This window comes from Maniola jurtina, chromosome 2, assembly GCF_905333055.1.
Source record: "Maniola jurtina chromosome 2, ilManJurt1.1, whole genome shotgun sequence".
NCBI lineage: Eukaryota > Metazoa > Arthropoda > Insecta > Lepidoptera > Nymphalidae > Maniola > Maniola jurtina.
In genome coordinates this window covers 2,724,665-2,749,799 of record NC_060030.1, presented here as the reverse complement: position 1 = coordinate 2,749,799, position 25,135 = coordinate 2,724,665, and the positions used below count along the sequence as shown (strand labels likewise).

The following is a 25,135-nucleotide window of genomic DNA, read 5'->3' as shown; positions in this document are numbered from 1 at the left end:
CTTTCAAGAGTAATCTTGATTAGTAGGTATATAACTATGCTCATGTTTCTAATAGTTATAGGACGGTTTTTATTACGTCACTGGTTATTTCTTAACATTAATTCATCAGCATATTGAACGTGCGAAACGCGGCCACCTAGACCGGCAATTTACGACCTCTGCGAAGGATGTTCGGAACGTGATTTACATGAAAAGGTGTTATGACCACGTGGAAATCATAGAATTCACGGCTCAAATCGCGGCATAAACTAAAGGTGTATATTGTAAACTCAAAGACAGAGGCAATTTACTCGTCCATTTCAGTCAGTACTTCAAAAACTTCAGTATCTCGAACACAAGGGCAATTGTAGTCTCGTCCAGTCAGTCAGTGCTTTAGAAAATTCAGAAGGAAACGCGAAAATTTTATTCTATACTAGCTGATAGCCGCGACTTCGTTCGCGTGGATGTAGGTTTTTTAAAATTCCCGTGGGAACTCTTTGATTTTCCGGGATAAAAAGTAGCATATGTGCTAATCCAGGGTATATAATCAATTGCCATTCTAAATTTCAGCCCAATCCGTCCAGTAGTTTTTGCGTGAAGGAGTAACAAACATACACATACACACACACACACACATACAAACTTTCTCCTTTATAATATTAGTGTGATTGCCCTCTAAAATGATTTAGCCGTCTCATATTTTAGCCGCAAGCGATATTAAAATTAAATAATTTTCCTTCTGTTAAGAAAAATGACAATCAAGAATGAAATTGTAGCCAAGATAAATAAGTAGATACTTAATTACCGACCAACTATTAATAAGATTTAGACCTCTAGTTAATTAAAAATAAATAAAACTAGGATTAAGTTAAGTATGCGAAATGTCTAAGTATAACTTAATTATTATGGTGCTACCGGTGCTACTCAATTCCTGCAGTGCTTATGAAAGGGAAAAGGATTGAGGGAAATTGTTGACAAAAAGATACAAGCCAGCATAAAGAAGATGCAAGACGACTGGACTAGTTATGCTTGTCTTGACTACAAAGTTTGATGTGCTAGCATGAGGTTCTTAGTTTCTTAGCGAGTAATCGTGAGAAATCGCAGGCAAACATGAAAAGCAAGACAAAAAAATCGGTTTCTACTATAGTTGCGTTTTCCTTAGTTTGCCTTAAAGATAAACAGATCGCAGAAACCTTTTCGAAGAGACGCGTAAACGTGCGATTTGCCCGGCGCTTTAGAACTTCTGGAGAGGTTTTTCACTCGTATCATGTGCCATTTTTAGTTCGCGGTAATAAAGTCGTATGGGTCGCGTATATTGCGGCTCTTAAGCATTTTTTTTTCTCTCTCGTCTGGCTTTACAAATATTAGCTAATGTCAAGTTTGTAGTTATTTGTAACAAGTTAGTTAAACTATACAAGTATGGACCCCGTCTGTGCCGGCGCTCGCTAACATACGCACGGCACCCCCTTAGAGCGCTTTCCACTTTCCACTCAGTTTTGTTAAAACACTCCAAAAAAAAAAACACTCCAAAAAAGCAGAGCACGCCCGCCAGCTAACACCAACACAGACGAAGTCCCTCTTAAGCATTTCAGCTAGAAGCTAAAAGTTTGCGACAGGTCGAGATGGCAATCGGGGTGGGGACACCCCGCACACCCGCACATCCCCTGCGCTTACCCGGTTCGGGATAGCGCGGGTTACGTGTGGCTGTGCCGGGCCTCATACCCCGATTGCCATGTCGACCTGTCGCACAATATACGCGGCCTATACGACTTTATTACCGCGAACTAAAAATGGCACTGTACCTACTTGTTTCTGTTGTGTTCTTCAAGAGTAAGAAAAACAGACTATAGACATATTGACAATAGCATCATTTCACTAACAAAATGAAGTGGATTAGTACATCCCGAGCATCTGTTTCTTTCTATACCTAAGCACAATAATAAGTAAGAAAAGTAAGGATGATCTGAATATTTGATCATTTCCCCAAATACATAACAACTAGTTTCAGATACTTGGGAAGGTCGTAGAAGTGTTTGAATATTTGACTTGACGGTCACATGTAAGGCAGCTGCTATTGATCGGAAACCGACCTGTATCATCTATTATTTGTATTGTCTGTATAACAGCTACTGTATAGAAAGCTGTTATTACAAAGTAATATTTAATAGCGACCACCCAGACAGTCCGTTGAAAATCGATTGCAGAAATCGTTCAAGAGCCGGATCTACTCATAATGACATGTTTTTCTTTACAATAGAAGGAATGAATCACTATAGTTATCGGAATAGAGTATATTTAAACAGTTAGAGATTAACTGTGACTTCACTCTTTTTCTTATGAATAAAAATAGGAGCAAACAAGCAGGCGGGTCAGCTGATGTTACCTAAGTGATTACCGGCGCCCATGAACATTTGCAACACCAGAGAAACCGCTAATACATGGCCGGTCTTTCAGGGATTTGTTAGTCCGCATTTTGAATAATTTCATGTTATAATCTAGCCGTAGCCGCCAAAGGGAGTTGGTTCCACAGTTTGCACGTGCGTGGAAAAAAAGATCTGGCACAACGGGCGGTCGAACCACCAGGCACCCAGGTGGGAAGGGCGAAATTTCTTACCATAATGTTTGACCATAGTCCACCGCGCGTTAATATAAGTTAGTGCAACTTACATTTTCTTTTAAACTAATAGGATTAAATTGCAAACTACTCAGTAGTTCTTGATGTTATTAAGCAAATACGTTTCGCTGACCTTATTAAGCTGGTTTCCGTTGCACATAGCAGTTAATCGCACGTCAACCTTTGCCCCGACAGAATGGATTAAACTTTACGATAGTTTAAAAAAGAAATCGTCTTTATGCATTTTGCAAAAGAATTTGAGCGGCAACAGAACTACACCTCATAAGATTTTTATAAATCGGAAAATTCTAGAAGCCTATCTTCCGATTGTTTGGCTTAACAATTTTTATGATTCCTCCCATTTTTTGCCCCCCATAGTAGAATGTCTACATTTTACAAGCTTTTTATCCATCGGAAAAACCTAAAGCACACTCCAACCTTAGATAAAATAGGTGCCCACTCGTTTTCGCGCGATTAGACACCAATGACCGAGTACGAGGGGCCGCGAACGCACAGACATCAAGGTTTTCTTACGACATTTTTTCCGACTTATGTTAAGTTTCCTTTTGTAAGTCGAGATTGGAACATGACAATTTTTTATAATGTTTTGTCTTGGAGAATTTTTTGTCATGCTATTTATCCGATCAAAGATTTGTCATGTTTTTTGTCGAGGAAGCCTTATACGTATAGCGAACCTAGGGTTACAATATCTAGACTATAGTGTGCTACTTATCTTTAAATTCTAAGTTTAAATTAAATCTAATGTAGTTAGTAGAAAAGGAATTTGTTTAAAAAAACATAATGTAAGCAAGTTCGAATTGCTTTAAAACTTTTATATGTGCGTAGTCACAGAAAAAATAAGAGGTAAGTAACTAAGTAGGTACCTACCTAGCTTACGTAAGCGTATACTTCTACAATTAATTTATTATTTATGGAAAACAGCATAGCAAGATTCTGTAGGTATGTACTTATATTATACTCATAAGTTTAAATCAATGAATAACACCGGCCGTCAATCAAAAATTAAGATTTTTTTAGTAGGTAACGTAATATGTAATTTATTTTATATTTCTAAGTATTTTCCGGGACAAAAAATTTCATTAAAACCAATAATACTATCGTAACACCGGTTTGATGAAGACCTTGCTACATTTACACTTAATTCATTCACAACCAGTCCGCAGTGTGAGAGGCTTTACTGGCCCACGCATCTGCGCAGTGGGCGAACAACGAAATATAGAGAATCGCCCACTACCGTTCCATTTAGCCTTTACCAGGCCTTTACATAACTAAATACCTAAAGCTGTGTCTACGCTTGGCGAGCCGAACATGAACGGAGCTTTTCTGTTCGCAGCCTCAAGACGAGTCTACAACAATAACTTTCCTCTACCCTCTTTCGAATCTAGAGTATTCCTTTGTGGTCTTCAAAAAGTCTTTTAAGAAAATCGACTTTACCATTACAAAATAAAACAATAATTTTCCACAATTCACCATCAATAGTTTCTAAATCCCTACGACTAAGAAAGTATATGCTCAGCATCCACAATGTTATTTCGTCACCAACAATTTCAGAATCTCCATGACTGGCGGTCGAAAAGAAAAGACGATTAATCTTATTTTGTAGCTGGTTACGAAAAATTAGCTATCAACGTAGATGGAAGCGTTCCTTCAACGCTAAGATGATTGGGTACCATTAAAATTACTAACGTAGATATGATAGATGCGTACCTGGGATTTGAACCCTGGACGCATCGCATCCTCCGAATAGGAGACTGAAGTCTTGCGAATCGCAACTCGCAATACAGTAATAGTTACCGTTCCGTATCCTTGTAACTATGTACATATAGTACCATTTTAAGGGTCGTGTATACAAACCTTTACCATGCCTTTTTTCCAAAAGTCTTAATATAGTTGTTAAAAAGATAAAATATAATCTATCGTCTACATAAATAGATGATAGGTAAGAATTATGGTGCGGTAACTGTATGGTGTGGTAACTGTTATTTTTGATTTTTGTTTAGATTCCTTATAAAGGGTGCTACTTTATATATTATGTAAGCTTAGACCATTACTTTTGAATATATTTGAATGAAAAATCAATTTCGTACAAAATTAAACATAGTAGGGCTCTATTTTATCGTGGTTGATTTATTAGATGCCATATGGGTAACCTATTTTGAAATTCAACTCAATTTCCTGTCCCAATTTTGCTTTCTCATTACATTTAGTCGCATTTTCCGTTTAGAAAATTCCCTCCTAATGATGATGACTTTGCTGTTTCTTCCTTACCGCAACACGGAAAATGTACAAAGCCATTTATTACTCCCTTAATAACGTTTGGCCTAGTTGCGAGCATGTCAACAAATTGGGGCTCTTACGGGTTAACATCTATCTATTTATCCCTATCTTAGGCATAGATACTGTGTAACAAAATTTTGCTTAGAAATAACCATAATAGCACCGAATATACGTCTCATGATTTGCGCATTCGTTACAATCATGAACTCTACGTTTATGTCAGAAACATTGTACATATTTGCTAATACGAAGATTGAGAGGGGCTCTTGTGCCGTCCAAGCCCCTAAAAAGTTGCTAGATTGCTAAACAAAACGTCGTAGAGGCCGAGGAAGGCCTAAAGACCTCGATTGACGGTTTTGAGAGTCCGAAGCCGCCTCTGATGGAAAATTTTCTTGACCTACCCAGAGCTGTAGGTGGCTGTAGAGCTGTTTTGATGATGATTTAGAAAATCTAAATAACATTCGAAATTCAACATGTAGAAGTACAGAACTGATATCCGTATTCTGTACAAATGGAAATTAGCTATAATTATTAATTACCCCTATTTTGACCCCTTATTACGTCCACGCCTACGTCATAATAGCTACGAGTATCTAATGCCCAGCTTGATCCATCCAATAGTTTGAGCTGTACGTTGATAATTCAGTCAGTCAGTTAGTAAGCTTTTCCTTTTGAATATAGTACATAGACATCCATTGACTATTTTCAGTATTCGCAAATAATGACATCGACATCCATTGATCGGTGCCACATCGGTGCCAACAAACGGTCTTTCAATTTTACTCCAGAATAAGCGCAGAAATAATTTAGATTTATTGCCTTTAAATTCTCATTTGTCCAACCACTTTCATTTCTGCTAATACTGGCTTTGTGCGTATGCTTTATTTTACACATATTGTCAACAAACACAACGCTTATTTAACCGTATCTGGCTAGACTCTAGAGTCTAGACTTATTGCGTCTGGGTGTCTACCCAGGTGTCTGTCCAGATTAAGCTGGTTACTAGCTAATGAACCTATATGATTTATTTAGACTTAGCCGACATAGCTTAACAAATTAGCCAGCAGAATGTGGCAATGGGTAGGCCACGTCTGCCGCAGAACTGAGACCGCTGGGGCAGATGTGTTCTAGAGTGGAGATCGAATATCAGCAAGCGCAGTATGTGGTCGACCTCCGATCCACTGGACTGACGACTTTGAGAAGATAGCGGGAAGTGGATGGATGAAGAAGGCGGAGGATCGTGTGTGGTGGCGCGCTCGTGGGAAAGTCTATGTCTGGCAATGGACGCAAACAGGTTGATTGATTGATTGATTTAGCTGTTGGTTGTCGTTGGCAAGTAGTTAATTTTTCGAACTTTTCAAAAAATTTCCCATATCTACCATTGAGTGAGCAGTCAACTCATGAGTTATGTCCAAGTTCTAGTCCTAGCATTTTCTAATTTTGGAGCGTTTTGCTCGCTCAAATTCCTTGTTAATTTATAAAATAATTACAACTTCCTACTTACTAATTAGTGCGCATAGATTATGCTAGCAAAAAATTGAGTTGAAATATCGCGTGGAGCGCTGTCGGCGGCCATCTTCGATTGTTCGCGTGCGTTATTGTGTAAACTGTAAGCATTGTCGGCGGACAATAGCCCCGGAGTCTGAAAACAAACAATCAGTAAGAACATTTGCTATATGTAACGAAGTAACGATACCTAGGAGGGGCTCATCTGAACTTGATACCTACATCAGTTAAGCTATAGATCTTTATTGCAAAATTTATTATCATTCCATGAATGAATTCAGCATGCCTCATTTTTTTTTCGTGAGGAAAATCCGTCATGGATACCACCGGCCATGGGGGAGCACTCAGCACAGTGGTTATGTCGGACTCCTACCGATTAAAAACCTCACGAAGTTCCATCCCACCGCTGACGACGGACCACAAGGGACCGACGAAGTTGGAACCACAGCAAGATTACAGAAGATTTAAGGCAGCGTTTTAGTGCTAAAGTTTCTTAGAAGTATCATCCGTAAATTATATTATATTCCATTTATGGTCAGAATCTCTTAAATCTAAAGATTGATTGCCTGAAATTCTCTGATAAAGGTTTTTCTAAAGCCAACCGTTTTGAAGGTCTTACTAACTCCGTAAATAGAAAAATAGGATTGTAATACAGAAAATGGTCGTCATTTCACAGTTTAACACCATCTTTACATGAATAATAAGCTGCATGAACAAAAAAACAATGCAGCTCTCGTAATCCTCAAAGAGATTTAATTATAAGCTTTTAATTAGGTCACTCGGGTCGTTGAACTCGTGCAGTCAAATGTATTTTCGAAGGACCACGACCACGTTTGGTAAACAGAACATGTGATCGTTTATGTCAGTCGCATCCGTCCATTAACGTTCGGAAGGGCCCGTTAACGTCACGTGTTATATCCGAAAGGGCTTCGTAATACTTATCTGTGCAGTATAATACATTTAAGGTGAACGCATGCGCTGTGAATGAATGCTTACGCAAAAGGCATGTTCCCACGTAAATGTAATCACTAAACCAGATGATTTGATTGCTCCACGGGCTTGCTCATTGATAATACAAAATGATTGGTTTCGTAAAGAATCTATATACTAATAAATAAAATTGAAGTGTCTGTCTGTAATTTCGAAATAGCTACCACATATTAAGGTCATATGGTTATTTGAACGATACCATAACTGAATCACACGTTTTTAAAATTTTTGTCTGTCTGTCTGTCTGTTTGAAAAGGCTAATCTTCGGAACGGCCGAACCGATTTTAACGGGATTTTCACATACAAGTAGAGGATTGACCAGGGTGTAACATAGGCTACTTTTTTAACCGACTTTCAAGAAGGGAATTGTGTTTTTCTACCTATGTACACCGAAATCTCCGAGATTTCTGAACCGATTTGCGTCATTTCTTTTTTAATCGATAGAGGAACTTTGCGACATTGTTTCTTAAAAAATTTGGATTCCAACTCCTCAATCCTGATGCTGCAGGGGATCTGACCAATCCACGCGGGCGTAGCTGCGGGCATCAGCTAGTCATTAATACAGTTCTTTACCACGAGGGTTACCAAATGTTGTCCAATAAGTATCATGGAAGAGCATGGATTTTACTCGCTCCAGCAATACGCGGGACTGCAACCCATCTACACATAATAATTAATACGCCATAGTCGCCATTCTTGCACCTTACCTATTATGCACCTATTACATAATAACAATCATAACAATTAAGTAGAAAGTACTTTTATATACTTTAGCTAGGGTAATAATTGAATTTTTGACAAGAGCAGCCCATTATGAGGGCTCTCTCCGTCACTCGTTTCATACAATCGTAGTTCCAATTTCATTTGAATAGTAAGCAACCAAAGTCCATGAAATTTTGCAGACATATTCTAAAAACTAATATCTATGTCTGTGGTTTTCCAGATTTCTGTTAAAATATTCGGTTTCAAAGTTACGCGGTCTTTAAAATTTTCATACAAATCTTTGAGCCCCTGTAATTTTAAAACTACATATTTTTAGAAAAATCTAAAACACCACAGACACAGATATTAGTTTCTAGAATATGTCTGCAAAATTTCATGGACTTTGGTTGCTTAATATTCAAATGAAATTGGAACTACGATTGTATGAAACGAGTGGAAACGAGTGACGGAGAGAGCCCTGTTAAATTGCTGGTTGTTCTCCCGGTAGGAAGAGCATTCCGTACTAATTCATTCGTCACTTGACGATTTGAAACCGCTTTTCTATTTCAATGCTACTGTCTATCCAATCAAAAAGAATTATCACAAGTGTAAATTAAAAATTTTCAACACCCCCGACTAGTGAAGGTTACAGTTACTAGAAAAGAGCTGATAACTTTCAAACGCCTGAACCGATTTTCTTGGACTATTCCGCGCCTACGCTTCGCCTACGACCCAAAGTATCTGAGTTTTCCAAAACATCATTTTCAAATAAATAATTATGTATATCTCTATGGTATATCTAGGCAACGTCCATCTTGACAGCTTGACATTTGTCAATTGACACTTGTCATGAACCTAAGGGTTATCTAACCTTCTTTTCTACAAGAAAACTAGAAAAGAGCTGATAACTTTTGAAACGGCTGAACCAATTTTTTTGGATTATAGCTAAGAACACTCTCGATCAAGCCACCTTTCAAACAAAAAAAAGTAAATTAAAATCGGTTCATTCGTTTAGGCGCTACGATGCCACAGACAGATACACAGATACACACGTCAAACTTATAACACCCCTCTTTTTGGGTCGGGGGTTAAAAACTAAAGACACCGATCTACAATTAGTCGATCTAGGATCTTTTTTGTTGACAGGGGGAAACCTTAAGATACCCGATCTCTTTGCAAAGAGATCGGGTTATTCTACCCCCTAAAACACCCTCGGTGACCATCCTAAGAGGCTCCGGGAAGTCTAAAGAACGTGCGCTGGTAGGCCTACCGCAAACACCATTCACGAAGTTTCGTAAACTCGGAACAAGTACTCAGCAATAAGTGAAAGGAACTCGGTAGTCGGCTTAAATGATTACCAACATTTTAAATCGCTAGCTATAGTAAGCACGTCCTTACAAAAGCGATAATCTCGTAACCGCAACAGACTGCGTGGCGTGCAATATTGAACTCGGATGCACTTCATATAAAATTTTTGCGATTTAATCTCCACAGCTTTCTCTTACTTGTTCAATTCATCCCACTTCTGATCTTTGCCTACTTTTACACGATAGCTTAATTTTTGAGTTCACTCTGACGCTATTTTTATTACATCCAAAAATGTGGGGTTCTCCAAAAAAAATTCTTTACTATTGTAACGAGTGGGATGTCAAAGGAAAGAGAAAACAATTCTGAGTTCATAAATATAAATATAGTACAATGTAAAACTATAATACTACTATATTACTATAATATCTATCGCTGTGTATCAGCAGTTCGCGGGTAGTAGTTATCTTGTGAGTGTATATTTATCTCTTTACCAAGCGATTGAGTTTCGCTACGTGCTATTGAAATCGCAGCGGAGATGTGCTATTAGCTAGAAGGCTGAATATTTCACCAAAATCGCGTCGTCTTTCAGTCGAATCTCTGAGAAACAACCAGTCTTGCTGCTGTATCGCATTAGTGGCGTTTCGCTAAGCGGAACGTGTAGCGATTTCGCTATATTATCGCGGCGGAGGTCTACAGGCGTCAAAGATCACTGTGCTGTGTTGTAAACCGCCATTGAACCTCGAGCGTGTAGTTATAATAATAAATTGCGTACGCGCAACCCCGATCGATTACCAGACTGCGCGGCGGCACACTCACACTGGACACGGACAGTACATTTTATTATAGAATTCAAGTTTATCAAGGGTTCGGTGTAAGAGCCCGTCTATAGAATACGTTGAAACGGGCGACGGAAGAGAAATTAATCCCTATTAGTTATTAATATTATAAATTCTAAAGCACACGAGTAGATATCTCGTGTGTTCGAAATTATCTGTCTGTTACCTTATCACGGCCTATCCATTTAACTGATTTTGACGGATACATACGAGTATAGTATAACTTATATCCTGGTGACGGACATAAGCTACTTTTTAACCCCCGACCCAAAAAGAGGGGTGTTATAAGTTTGACGTGTCTGTGTATCTGTGTATCTGTCTGTGGCATCGTAGCGCCTAAACGAATGAACCGATTTTAATTTACTTTTTTTTGTTTGAAAGGTGGCTTGATCGAGAGTGTTTTTAGCTATAATTCAAAAAAAATTGGTTCAGCCGTTTAAAAGTTATCAGCTATTTTCTAGTTTTCTTGTAGAAAAGAAGGTTAGATAACCCTTAGGTTCATAATATTCAAGTGTCAATTGACAAAGTCAAGCTGTCAAGATGGACGTTGCCTAGAGATATACATAATTATTTATTTGAAAATGATTTGTCGGGGGTGTTGAAAATTTTTAATTTACACTTGTTATAATCGAAATGTTCTTAAATAAAAGATGTATACACTTATATAAATATGTAGTTGTAGTTGTACATATTATATCTATGTTACATTTGAATTTATTTACCTACTTATGCTTGAAAGCTTACGGATTTATCTAACTAGATAGCACTATGAACGCCAAATACGCATTATAATGAGCATTACTTTTACTTTTTCCTGTTTTAACCAAGTAACAGCTACAAAAGCAAACATTACAGAGTTACTCACTTTCTATTGGCTTCAAACTTGTTATTTATTCAAATTAGTGCAAACTGCTAGATCCAAATTTGCGTTTTGAACTTCTAGCGAAGAATGTGATGATTAAATTATTTGCTTAGCCACGTTTTAGCTCTAATTTTTCATAAGGTAGGTAGGTACCTACCTAATCGCTGAACATCGTGCCTCGCTCTGATTTTCTATAACACTGAAATTGTTTTTATGACAAGTGTAAATTAAAAATTTATAACACCCCCGACAAGTGAAAGTTACAGTAACTAGACAAGAACTGATAACTTTCAAACGGCTGAACCGATTTCCTTGGATTATAGCTAAGTACACTCTCGATCAAGCCACCTTTCAAACAAAAAAAACTAAATTAATATCGGTTCATTATTTTAGGAGCCACGATGCCACAGACAGATACACACGTCAAACTTATAACACCCCTCTTTTTGCGTCGGGGGTTAAAAATCATTGTGTAAGCCCGCCGTGCAATTCACCGTGCGGTTTATCCTGCAGAATGCTATGACATATTATGGAAATTGTGGTAGTATGGAAGTAGTATGGAAATATACACACGCAATGTTCAATAATGTTGCGGAATTTGCGGGAAAAATCGCCTAATGGCGCACTACCCTTTAGTGATGAGAAAATGGACACCACTTCATACAAGAACTGGTTAGTTTGACGTCAAAAATTGCACTTACTGATAGTCCCTCCCTATGTGTTGGGGATAATACGTAGAGAAACTTTCAGCTTTTATAAAATAACGAAGATCTGACACTCGCAGGCTCTTATTCCATTATAATAATCCCTAAATATAATTTATTTTTGAGGATACCAGCTATAAAAATGTTCTATTATGTGTACTTATGTAATAAGTGAGCTTTCACATTAATTGCATAACTTTTTAAGATCATCTAGTACCGTGAGACCAAATGCATTCCTATTAGCTGTTGTTCCCATTGTCAAACACGGTTGCGCAGATGGTGTGATTTGCATTCGGTGGACCCGGTTGTTTATCTGTAAGGCCGATCAAAACTGCTTACTAATACTAATTACACATCGTAATCTTAACATATGCATCGCATATGACAATCTCGAACTATATTCTACTTACATTTATTTAAATTTATACTTCATTGAATAGTGACTTAATAATGGACCTGTTTGAAATGAACATCTTGTTACTGTATCATCATCAAACCAAACTAAGCACGGGTCGCTCGAGACGGAATAAAAAATTTTTTTGCTTCTAGGCATACTTAGGTCATTAAAACAAGATTAGATTATTGCCAAGAAATGCTTGCCTGATGCCATCCATTGTGTTTTTAACACGGACGTCAAACGTAGAGTATTTACATAAATATGTTTCCATTCCTTAAGTTTATTAAAGAAGACGCCAGCAAATGGGAAGGCACTGGCCCCTTTAATACGGGTTGTCCTAGTGTAGGGGCCAGAACTCCACAAAACGCAGGCACTTAAATTAGATAAATAAATTTTCATTTCATTTCATTTCAAAACATACCTTATACTTTTATCTGAATTCGCCAGTGCCCCTACGCCATCCTCATACCTAACTTAAACTGTCTCACTTATGTACTTCAAACCAAGTCTATTAAAACTATTAAGTTCTTCAAACTAAGTTTAGTTATTCATCATGTATTTTCAACTGTCTTGTCTTGTACAAAGCAAGGTTTCCAAAACCCTTCAGGCCCAAAATGTTGAATTCCTAAAATGTTATATTCTTACAATGTTGATTTTGTAAAATGTTGTGTCCTAAAATGTTGAAGAACAACATCTTTCACTTTAATATTTAAACTGGATGATCGTAAAAAAAAATGTTCCTTGTTTACAGAATCCGCCCACAAACGCCAGCGGAAGTGGTCGACGGCTGCGGCGTGTGCGCGAGGGCGGGCGGCGCGGCTGGCGACGGAGGCATCGCGCTCGGCTCGGAGCGCGCCTTCACCTTCGACTACACGTTCGAGCCGAGCGCGGACCAGCAGCAGGTGTATGACACCTGTGTTAGGAAGCTGGTGGAGGCCGCGCTTGACGGGTACAATGCCACGGTGCTCGCATACGGACAGGTTAGTGCAAACGTACTCATCCATACCCATACTAATATTGTAAATGTGAATTTGTGTCACTCTGTCTGCTAGTTTTCCACTGATCTTGATGAAATTTGGTTATATCCCGGGGAAGGACATAGGCTACTTTTATCCCGGAAAATCTGAGTTCCCGTGGGATTTTCATAAACCTAAATCCACGCGGACAAAGTCGCGGGTGTCATCTAGTTTACACTATGTTATTGTGTAAAATCATTATAGTGCTCATTTATATGTTCTTACGTAAAGTTGACTGAGAATTCCATTTTCATTTATATGGCATTTTCCTCTAAAATAATCTTCTTTTTTAATGAAAGAGTTTATTCAACGTCAGGAAAATTAGGGAATTCTGAAAATTTATGCTCGCTAATAACGCGTGGGAGGCGTAAATTGGCCTGTTAAATCATCACAGGCAGATCACATATCTCAACGTTCGTACGACGACCTTCTGAATTGCTTCCGGTGAAATCATACGGACACTGCACTTTGACTATAAACATTTGGACCGACAAAACGGCACTTAGCTAATGATAGTCATTAAGATAGTCTTGTCTATAAATAAACAATTTAGTTTATTAACTAATAACTTGAGGTTTTACAACTATTATTATAGGTAGGTGGTTTGTTTTCATCCTTATCATTTTCCTTTTTGTGTGCACATCATTTGTGGTATGCGCTGTGATCCTCGTGGTTCTATGTGATAGTGTGGATGGGATATGCACCTCTATTACCTATACTTTTATTACGATATTGAAATCTGAATGCTGCATGTTACACCATACAGATCTGTCTTTTTTAGCGGATTATAGCAAATTAAACTTTTGTTTCCTTGTATATCATGAACTTCCCCGAAGTAACGCCTGCTTCTGTACAGGTTTTAGAATGGTCATCCTTATTTAATGTTACGTTACGTTTTTACGTAACCCTAAAACTGCATGATACACTTAAGACCATCAAACTAAATGCACTATTGCATTGCACCCCTACCTACGATTGTTTGAAAGTCAACCGGCGCCGCTTAATTAAAGGCTTGCGGTTGCCGTTGCCCTCACCTTTTACCTTTTGCCTTTGAAATCTGCAATTGCTTTTTAACTCCTCCTCCAACGAGATGAAAGCGAAAGTGAGCAACGGAACAATGGAAAGGTTCTACTCTACTATTTTAATGATATCTATCTCTATATTGTAGCTAAGTCATAGTTAAGTAGTTTTTTTTTTCTCTCGTCTGGCCTTACAAAGATTAGCCAATGTCATGTTTGTAGTTATTTGTAACAAGTTAGTTAAACTATACAAGTATGGACCCCGTCTGTGCCGGCGCTCGCCGACATACGCACGGTACCCCTTTAGAGCGTTTTCCAGTCAGTTTTAACAAAAAAAAAACACTCCAAAAAGGCAGAGCACGCCCGCCAGCTAACACCAACACAGACGAAGTCCTAGTTAAGTAGTTACGTTCGAAATTCGAAATAATGCTATCTTTAAAATTAAAGAAATAATAATTTTCGTCGTCAACCAATGGACGCCCACTTCTGGACATACTCGTAGGTCCAGTATATTAGGATTCTTAAAAATTCCGTGGAAACACTTTGTTTTTGACAATAAAATGTTGCCTATATCCGTCTGTGGGATGCGAGCTACTTATCCCTGTACCAAACGTTTAAATCGGTTGAGCGTTTTGACCGTGAAAAGGAAAAAGGCAGACAGACTCGCATTTATAATATCAGGCAAAAACTTTACCTTCAGTTAACTAGCTTTAGTTATTTATAAATATACTATAATATGATGGTTATTTGGAATAGGTTGAAGTGGCATGTACCTACGTTATATAAGAATGCTTTACTGATTGTCACCAATTCAGTGGCCAAAAAATCTATGAATTTTAAATTAGGTAGGTGGGGCGGACACCTATTGTTTCCAATTTTTCAGTTCTGCAAACTATATGCGGAGTTCCCTAACCCCGTATTACATCAGCGTACGGTTGGCGAGGCGATTGTTCGAGTGTCGGCTTAATTACGCCGTCGCCGCCGGTTGCGTGCCGGCTGGCAATATGGCAGGCGGGCGTTTCAGCTGCACGCGGCACCCACTGACCAGTCGAGCCATGCATATTTGCTTGCGAAAAAAGAACGGAATAGAAAATTAATTATAGTTCATCAATAATAAATAATAGGTAATTTTATGCAAACTTTAGCAATTTTTGAAGCGAAGCTTCTTGATAGGCTACCTCAATGGGAAAAAGTTAACATATTACGCCTAATACCTTATCTTGCTAAATATATATCTACAAACAATATTTACGTAAGACGAAGAGGTACAAGGTTCTTCAAAGTTAAGTTTAGGTTTTTCCGACCCATGACTATTTTTCATTTTATAGGCATTTTTTGACAACCTCCCTGGCACAATGATGGGTGAGCGCTGGGGTCTTATAAATCCGAGGTCCCTGGTTCGATTCCGGGCAGGGAAATTTGAGAATTCATAATTTCTAATTTCTTTCTGCTCCTATCAGTGAGGCCCCTGCTATGGCTAGTTACCGGCCTACCAGAGATAGTAGAGTAGAGTAGTCTGCCACTTTCTAACGAGAGATAGCGATTCTACTCAACCGACAAAAGCTTCTATTTACGAGTAGTAATTCTTTGTTGAGTTGCAAAGTTTTCCACTGGCTAATAAAGTGGCTAATAAATTATAATTAAATCTAAGCAAGCAATTAACTCTAGCCTTCACGGTGTTTCAATAGAATAGTAGTCGTTACACGATACTGTAGGCCCTTTACTACGTCCTAGATAACCTACTTGGTAGAACTACAAACAAAGGTTTTTGACCGTCCCAGTTTTTGCACAGGTATTACTACGATTTACTAGACTTGTACTACGGTACCTGAAATGGAACACGCTCGCGTGAGTTATGGCTGTTCACTTAGTTGCAAAATCTCGTTCTGAATATAGGTGATTTTGAAAAGATGTGGTTTCTGCCACATCTTCTTTCCAATATCCTTGTCCTTTAGAACCCGAAACAAATGTATGTCTTATTCGAAACTAGATATTGCCCGAAAGTAAGTTTTTTATAATTTCGTGGGAACACTTTGATTTTCCGGGATAAAGAGTAGCCTATGCCCATCTCCAGGTTACAAGCTATCTCTGTACAAATAGATGACATGACACCCACGACTTCTTCCACGTGGAATTAGGTTTTTTTTTTTTAATTCTGTGGGAACTCTGATTTTCCGGGACAAAAATAGGTAGCCTATGTCACTGTCCACGTTTTTGACTTATTATATTATACTCGTGCAAAAGATTTCGTCGCTTCGTTGCAACGTGATTGAAGGACATCCCAACAAATAACACACCTTTGTATTTGTAATATGGGTAGTGATTATAGTAGGTTTTTTTTTTCTTTAAATCTGGCTTTACTCTGATTAGCCAATGTCAAGTTTGTAATTATTTTCAAGTTATTGAATCTATACAAGTATGGACTCCGTCTGCGCCGGCGCCCGCCGACACACGCGCAGCGCCCCTTCAGAGCGCTTCCCAGTCAGTTCCACCACCAAAAAACACCAACTAACACAAAAACCAACCACTCTTAACAAAAAAAACACTCCAAACAAGCACAGCACGCGCGCCAGCAAACGCCATCACAGACGAAGTCCATTATAGTAGGTATAGATGAATTTACTCTGTGGTCAAACTATTGGTTCTGAAATGGCTCATAAATGAGAGACCATACACAAATTCAATACTAGCAAACGTCAGTATATGAATAGTTGAGCGGTATGTAACTGTATGTCCCATTATCCAGTCTCCGTGTATTGTGTTGGCTATTGGCCGCACGAGCGCACTGCGGAAATTTACTCGAGCTCATGAATAGGCATGAGGTGCAGGATACCTATTGAGTGCAGCCATATTAGTGTCTTGGTGTCGCTTACACGATCATAAGAGGACGGCAGCAAGTTCGTTAAGATCTTTGCACTTAAGAGAACTCTAGCGCGAACTTCAGCGCAATCTATATTTTTTTAATCGACTTCCAAAATGGAAAAGATTGTTCTCAGTTTTTATGCTGGGGCTGTCTTTTCATTTATTTCATACAAAAGTAGTTCGGTTCTCACTTGAATACTAACCAATCAAACTCGATGTGTGGACACGTTCTACAAAGTAATATTTATAAATATTAATGTTTAAAGATTTGTATGTTCCTTTGTATCTTAAATGAGAACCGCGTTAGATACATTTCCGCGCCGCTCTATCTTTGCGCTTTTCTATTTGATTCAGCCTTTAAAGTTTAAACCAATGGCAATTTTTTTATGCTATTTTTATGTTATATATCCCAGTCCATCTTTTTACTACCCACTTCAAAGTAAACAAAACCAGTTGGTTATATTCTTTCCTGCCTGCCTCTACAAAAATATCAAGTGTGGACAGAACTGTGTATCTAATTTGAGAATAAATAAAAAGAAAACCATAGCGGAGTTTTCTTTTTACTTTTCTTTTTTAGGCGCAGTTTGACTGCAGTGAAGTTAATAAAAGAAAAGTTACAATAGCGTGGTCGAGAGAATGCGGAAACGAGCGCTTTATATTATCTTTCTGCTTAATAAAACTCTACATTCACTGACTGATATACAAGTTACAGCGTACAGTTAACCGGCGGGTCCAGAAAAGGTCTAGAAGTATGATTTTTAGCACAGGAGGTCCTCATATAATGTAGACGAGTAGTGAGCACTAAGAAACGATTTTTCAAAATGCGTATTTCGATGCCGTTGTTAAATACGGACTGAAAGTTGTCATTGTGCAAATATGGAAATTGTGTTTAGGCTTAGGTTATTTATATTTACACTTTGGGGGATGTACTTATTTGGTGAATACTTAATTCGGAGACCCAGCAAACCACAGCCAAGATGATTCTAATGCTACTTGAAACTCTTCAGTTACTTTAAAGTTTTTTTTTTCAAAATTAAAATATCCTTATTTCGGAGTAAATATTAGAGGCTTAGAAGCATAAACTCTACTAATTACAACAGTAAACCTGATATTCTAAAGCCTTCTCTTTAACCATAGTAACCTAATACTTCCCCTAAGCGTGTAACAACTCAACCTAAAGAACTTCCAGCTAATGTCTACTCGAATAAAGATCAGCCAAGTGAACCGTAGAATGCGGAATATTGATTGAAGACCCTCCTGGCGCAGTAGTCAGCACTATGGTATTATAAGTGAAGCTCCCGGCTTCGATTCCCGGTACAGGCAATTTGGAAATTTGTAATTTCTAAAATTTCCTTTGCAGGACTTTAGCCATGGCTACTTAGGTACCTACTGGCAAAGCCATGCTACCAAGTTGTTTACCGATACGGTACGACGCGATTGAAGGAACTGTGGGAATGAAGAATGAAAGTAAGAAAACCCGTTTATTTTTTTGGATGTTGTGCCACTCATCACCAGATATACTTACCTAAGGGCTTGGTTATCCTGGCGCCGCGCGCCGCTACATTTGAGCCTTAAAGGCAAAGGCCTAAAGCAGAATAAACTATGTCATGTGTGACAACCCGAAAAAAAAAAGATCCCAGCTCAGCTTAATGCTGTATGCCTTACACATACACAAAATCATACAGCGCTGGTTTTCAGCCGGACCCATGTTTGGGTGGGGTGGCACTACATGGCCATGGGTTTAATAAAAACATTCACACCCCTTCCAGGTTAGTTCTAAGACTGCATCATCACGTATCATCAGGTGAGATAACAGCCAAGGGCTAATTAATATCTGACTTCAAGATTAACTAAGTGAACCATAGAATGCGGAATACATGTATCTACAAGCGCCATATATGTCTGTTTGTCATGATACGAACACGTTTTCCTTGCTTTGTTTCACATTCTATTCAGATGGGAAGTAATGTTTACAATTCTAATTATTCAAACGTTTTGTTTGTATGTTGTTCTAATCTAGACACAATGGCTTATTAGTCTCAAATGCTATAATGTAGGAATTAATTAAAAATCTATAATAAAGAAAAATGCAAAATAAGCGACTTTATAGCCATGAGATAAAACTAGCTTTTCTTTCTTTATATATAGTCTTAAAATTGTTTCTAACAAATAAAATATAATGGCATAGGAAAAGCGAAAATTTTGTGATCTGAAGGTAAAATAAGGGGATAGAAAAGAGAATGGACACAAAATAGCCGCCATGCAAATTAAAGTACCTACCATTTTTTTTACGTTAATACCGAACCCTTCGTGTGCGTCTCCGACTCGAACTCGGCTGTTTTTTTTTTGCGTTGAGGCTTAAAAAATTTCAAGGGCAGAAAATCGTGAAGAGAACAAACGACAACGATGTGAGAGTTATAGGTTCTGTTATTCTCCTGGCAACCATATTATTACGAAGGCCGTTATAATCCAAATAAAGCCCGCTAACCGTATAGCGTATACGGGTTTCCCACCTGACCCATTTGATATAACCGATGTTCAACCTAGTAGTCGAGTAGTGAAGTATTTCTACAAAGAACTTGTCATTTTCCATCGTATCGGGGATATACGAGTAAAATATGTATTGTATAAATAATAAATATGTATACATATTTATGTAGAATTCTCGGTTTTGTAATGTTATATGTACAAAAAGTTCAGAATCATCACAAAATTATTACTTAAAGATTCAAAAGCAATCACTGTTCTTGATATTTAAATAAGAGTTTAAGATCAGTTTTGTCCGTTAAAAGGCCCTTGTTTCTCGTGTTTGTCTAAGCTTACGTTGTCCCAAACTTACACAAACCGTCTCCTACTAAATCATATTACTCAGTTAAGATACATCCAGGAGAATCATCATGATCAACCGGTCGCCGCCCGGCCCATTACTAAGCAGAGTTTCCTCTCAAAATGAGAAGGGTTTACACCATAGTAGCCAAGAGCAAATGATATATTTAATTGCTTAAAACCCAAATAACTTGGAAAAGTTAAAGATGTGCGCCCAGGATCGAGCTCCCGGATAGAAAGCCTACGTCTTATCCACTAAGCTATCGCCGCTTTTTAGATAATATGTCCATTTTCAGGTCATTAGTTTCCGGCTTTGAAATAATGCCTCATATAGATTCGTTGATTACCGGCTGCTAGTATTTATACTGCCACTGCCAGGTGCTCCCTAGAACGGTCTGAAGACATAAAGACCGTTACACACTCAAGCCGGTCTGCACTCTGCTAACCCCACACCGGTTTGTCCCCTGACCCATTTGGCGCGATGCATTAAAGGTTTTAACCTCGTGTTGAAGAGTCGTAAGAACACTCGTCATTTCACAATGCACACGTGCGGTTGAGAGCTTCTTTCTCAAGAGTTATTAACCCTTGCTATTTCAATGTCAAGAGCGGTGATAGCCTAGTGGTTAAGACGTTGGCCTCCTATTTGGGAGGAGGGGGTTTGATCCCGGGCACACACCTCTGATTTTCAGGAATGATACGTAATTTTGTTTTAACGGTGAAGGAAAACATCGTGAGAAAACCTGCATGTCTGAGAGTTCTCCACAATGTTGTCAAAGGTATGTTACTTAGTCTGCCAATCTACAATTGGCCAGCGTGGTAAATCGCCAAAACCCTTCTCATTTTGAGAGGAGACCTGTGCTCAGTAGTGAGCTGGTGATAGTTGATGACGATGAAGGTGCCGACGACGAAGTCAATGTCGTGGAAGTAATGCATACCTTCCCATACTGTACTACTGTAGAATATATAGACTAGAAAATAAATTGTAAACATTAATAGCCAAGCTGGCCTTAGACCACCCACGGCCATTAGAGGGTAGGATAGGAGTTTAAGAGTTAAGACCATGTACTAACTAGCAAGCTTAGCTTCGGCCTATCTCCAGCCCGTGGGACTGATGACCTCAAGCAGATGGTTGAGGAAGGCGGAAGACCATGTGTAGTGACTAGTGACTCAGAAAAACCTATGTTCACGCGTAGACACAAACGTGATGGAGGTTAAAATAGACTTGTAGTTAGCTCTACCTACTTCTACTTTTGATATTTCCACAGATATTGCTCCCGTACCTACATTCTCATACAAAAATTACATGAAAAGCAAAGAAAATTTATTTATCGAGTCACAATCCATCTCGTGAAACAAAATTATGTTCTTCCGCTCTGAAGCTTTCACGCGGCACAGAATTTTCAGATTCAGTGATTGAGTTAAGCGCGGGCCTCAAGGATAGCTGACAACAGGATCCTCATTCTTCAAGGACTGACTGTACTAATATTTAAATGCGAAAGTGTATCTCTCAACTTGCCAATCTAAAACCTATTCTTGGCTGAACCGATCTTGATGGACACTACGATCGCGAACATAGCTAATTTTAGCTTAATTATCACGCGAAATCGACGATTTCCCTTGGAATTAAAAAAACTAAACTAATGTGTTTGTTTGTTTGTTTGTCTTTCAATCACGTTGTAACGGAGGATCGAGTTGATTTTTTGCATAGGTATAGTTAAAGACCTAGAGAAGTGACATAGGCTACTTTTTATCCCGAAAAATCCCACGGGATTTTTAAAAACCTAAAACCACGCGGAAAAATCGCGGGTATCAGCTAGTCTTGTAATAAATAATAATTAGATTATGATAATAATTATCACAGAATATAAACATCCACATTCGAGTGGGTAGATTCTAATGAGCAAAGATTTGCTCCACGGCCCCGGCGCGATTCCTTTGCCATAGTAATTAACATTCGTAAGCGCAACAATTTGCTTAGGTGATGCCTGATGCCCACGTGCTGCATTTGTATTCACCCGGCGCTCAAAATAGATTAAACTCCGTATAAATTACCTGCTAATCCACATCAATATTAACTAACTAATTACTGCTTTTGTTTATGCAATTGAATAGTCATGGCAAGGAAAGAAACAAAGCAAGGAAGGTCCATTTTAAAATCTTTATGGGCATAATACTTCGATAACGATCGTACTTGATCAAAGTCCACATCAATATTAATTAATTGTGCTTTTTGTTTATGCAATTGACTACTAAAGATACAGGTGCTAGATATGGAGGGAAGGACTATAATATGACCATATATACGCCTGTAAGTAAATGTATCTATCCAGAAAAAGCCGCGTTGGCAAGACAGACAATATCAAGCGAGTCAGAAAATTAACACAAGACCGTGGTTTGTGGAAATCCCTACAAAAGACTCATGCCCAATGATTAAAGTCCATCGAGTACAACGACAAATACAGATTTCCCTAAAATTGTAGAAGTCTCAAATCTAGAAATTCATGACTCAGGCAATAAACAGAAACGTTTTAGGTTCCGAAATTAGTTCAATGCTAGAAAATTATTTTATGGTGTCAAAGACCTGTTTTTCTGTAAGTATGTATCACTTAAAATGAGATGGTATTCAAATGGAAATTCTAGATACCAATTAAAGCTGGTCGAAACCAACAGGCCAGAAACTGCTTTGGGAATAAGTCCAACACAAGAAAAATTTATGATGTTGCAAGAGTTAACACCTATTCTTCTATTGTATGCGTTTTGTCAAGTTACAAAATTAGGTCTTTAAAAGGAAACTAGGTACCAATCAAAGCGGTGTGTCTGAATTCCAAAGCCGCCTACTGCCCTTCTAATTGTTTTACAAAAACGTCTCGATGACGGGCGCCGATCATGATTTGCATGCTGTGTCGCAATACGCATAGAACTATACTGTTTTGCGAATAACATTCGTATGATTGAGGTCATATGGCTGAATTTGGCATATGCGATACCTTGTCAAGTTATTCACTGGACCACCCACTTGATGCGCTAGTTATGTCTTTACTCTACTCTTTAGCGTTGATTGGTAATCATGCGCCATTTTTTTAAGCTATGAGTTCTTTGCCCAGAAGAAATCCATAACTGGTCAATGCTACGTTCAGCGGTAGTGGTTCTGTGCTATTACGTCACAACAGCAAAAAACTCCTTCTTAAACAGATTCGTGCTAAGCTAAATAGGCTGAATGAGGGAATCTAACCTAAAAATGATTCAGAAAACTAAACCATAAAAATTGTAGAAGAGCAAAAAAATATTGTTTTAACGGTAGAACAGCGTTTTTAGGGATTTTCCGCGTTAAAATCCATACTAATGATATAAATGCGAAAGCGTGTCTGTCTGTCTGTCTGTCTGGCATAGGCTACTTTTTCCCCGGAAAATCAAAGAGTTTTCACAGGATTTTCAAAAACCCTAAATGCACGCGGACGACGTCGCGGGCAACGTCTACTACCTACCTAATATTTGACAGATGTCAAATAATCCGATCCGAGCTTCCACACTCCAGTTCACTCTGCCCATACTTTGTTGTACCGTACTGAAGTATTTCTTCAAAGCTTGTTTTTCAATTAACGTGACTCCTTTAACGCTATACGCCTCTTTTTAGGTGTCGGCCTTTTTAAAAGTTGCATAACTAGCGTAATTGGCAAGGACCATGCCGTTTGAAGGTCGAATTCCGATCGCCTGCTACAAACAGTGGCGAATTTGGATCTAATTAGATACGCCGGTCATAGTCCATGGAACTTAGGATGTCGATACACCAATTGAATATTCACCACACGACTGTAGGCAACTGAAAGCTCAGCCAGTCATTGAAGAAATAGGAATTCATCAGTTATATAATTACCTCGACTTATTTTGGTTTGGCACAATTTTTTTTGTGGTGTGTGTGGCTGTGGGGTATAATTCTCCTTTAATATTTTCGTTAACTATCCTGTTAATCTTTCCAGACTCTTCCGCCCATTAAGCTTGTTCTTATTATAAGTGAAATAAAAGGAATCGACACAGTATGCCATTCCATATTGGCTTTTTCAACTCACATTATAGCTGTATAGTGTAGGCGACCTACACCTAAGAGCCTACATTCAGTTGAAAACAATAGACAACGCTTTATCTGTATCTATCAACGGATTTCCGGTGCCTGTACACAGAACCCTTTATCGGCTTCTTGTACCTATCTATTTATGCGGGTTTGCGAATAACTAGGTGTTTTCAATTTCATCATCAACATGATCAACCCATCGCAGCCTACTGAGAAAACTGAATACGGTTTTCTCTCAGAAAGAGAAGGGTTTATGCCATAATCCGCCACGCTGATCGAGTGCGGATTGGCAGACTTCACACACCTTTAAGAACATTATAGAGAACTTACAGGTTTCTTTACGATGTTTTCCTTTACCCTAAAAGCAAGTGATAGGTATATAGTAAAGATTTAGACCATAGTCACCAACGCTTGTGCAACGCTCGAGGATTGTAGCTTTGAAGAACTCTCAGATTTTCTGACGATGTTTTCCTTCACCGTTAAAGCAAGTGATATTTAATTAAGTACTTAAAACGCACATAAGTAATTCCGAAAACTTAGAGGTGCATGCCCGGCACCGAATACCCGACCATCCGAATAGGAGGCGGGAGGAGGCCTTAAGACAGAAGGTAACTAATTAACAATGTCCTTTAAATTCAAATAAAGATACATAAAGGTCTTTGTGGAGGTGTATTGCAATCGGAAATGTCATCGCTCACGCAAAACATTATATTTAGGCCTCATTTACACGAGAGCTTTTTAACGTCCGTTAAAAAAGCGTCCGAGTATAACAAAATGTATTTCCAAGTATATCAAGCGTCCACGCTTTTTTACGTGTGAACAGATATACTTGGAAATACATTTTGTTCTACTTGGGCGCTTTTTTAACGGATGTTAAAAATCTCTCGTGTAAATGAGGCCTTATACTTTTATAAAAGTTATTGTTCAACATCGGACTTTGTTGATAATGTTTAGTTGGTTGCATATTAATATTCAAATCCTTGGCTTGATTTTTTCGGGATTACTGAAGGGGATACTTGTAAAATTGTTAACATCTTTCGATGATTTTATCCTCGATTTCTTGATAATTATTCTGCCGTTTATAGGTATAGGTCCAAAAGAAATCATTAATTTATTGACATGATCCGTTGTAAGCGACAATTGCGGA

At 38.4% G+C, this 25,135-nt stretch overlaps 1 protein-coding gene across 2 annotated transcripts in view; it reads left to right on the top strand.

Annotated features, from left to right (window-relative positions):
• The window catches only part of LOC123870853 (kinesin-like protein KIF21A), a 68,558-nt gene that overhangs the window by 5,798 nt on the left and 37,625 nt on the right, over positions 1–25,135 (top strand). For both annotated transcript variants that reach the window (XM_045914325.1, XM_045914335.1), the window contains exon 3: positions 12,948–13,176. In XM_045914325.1, coding sequence (XP_045770281.1) covers positions 12,948–13,176 — 229 coding nt within the window. The remainder of the gene's footprint in view (positions 1–12,947; positions 13,177–25,135) is intronic.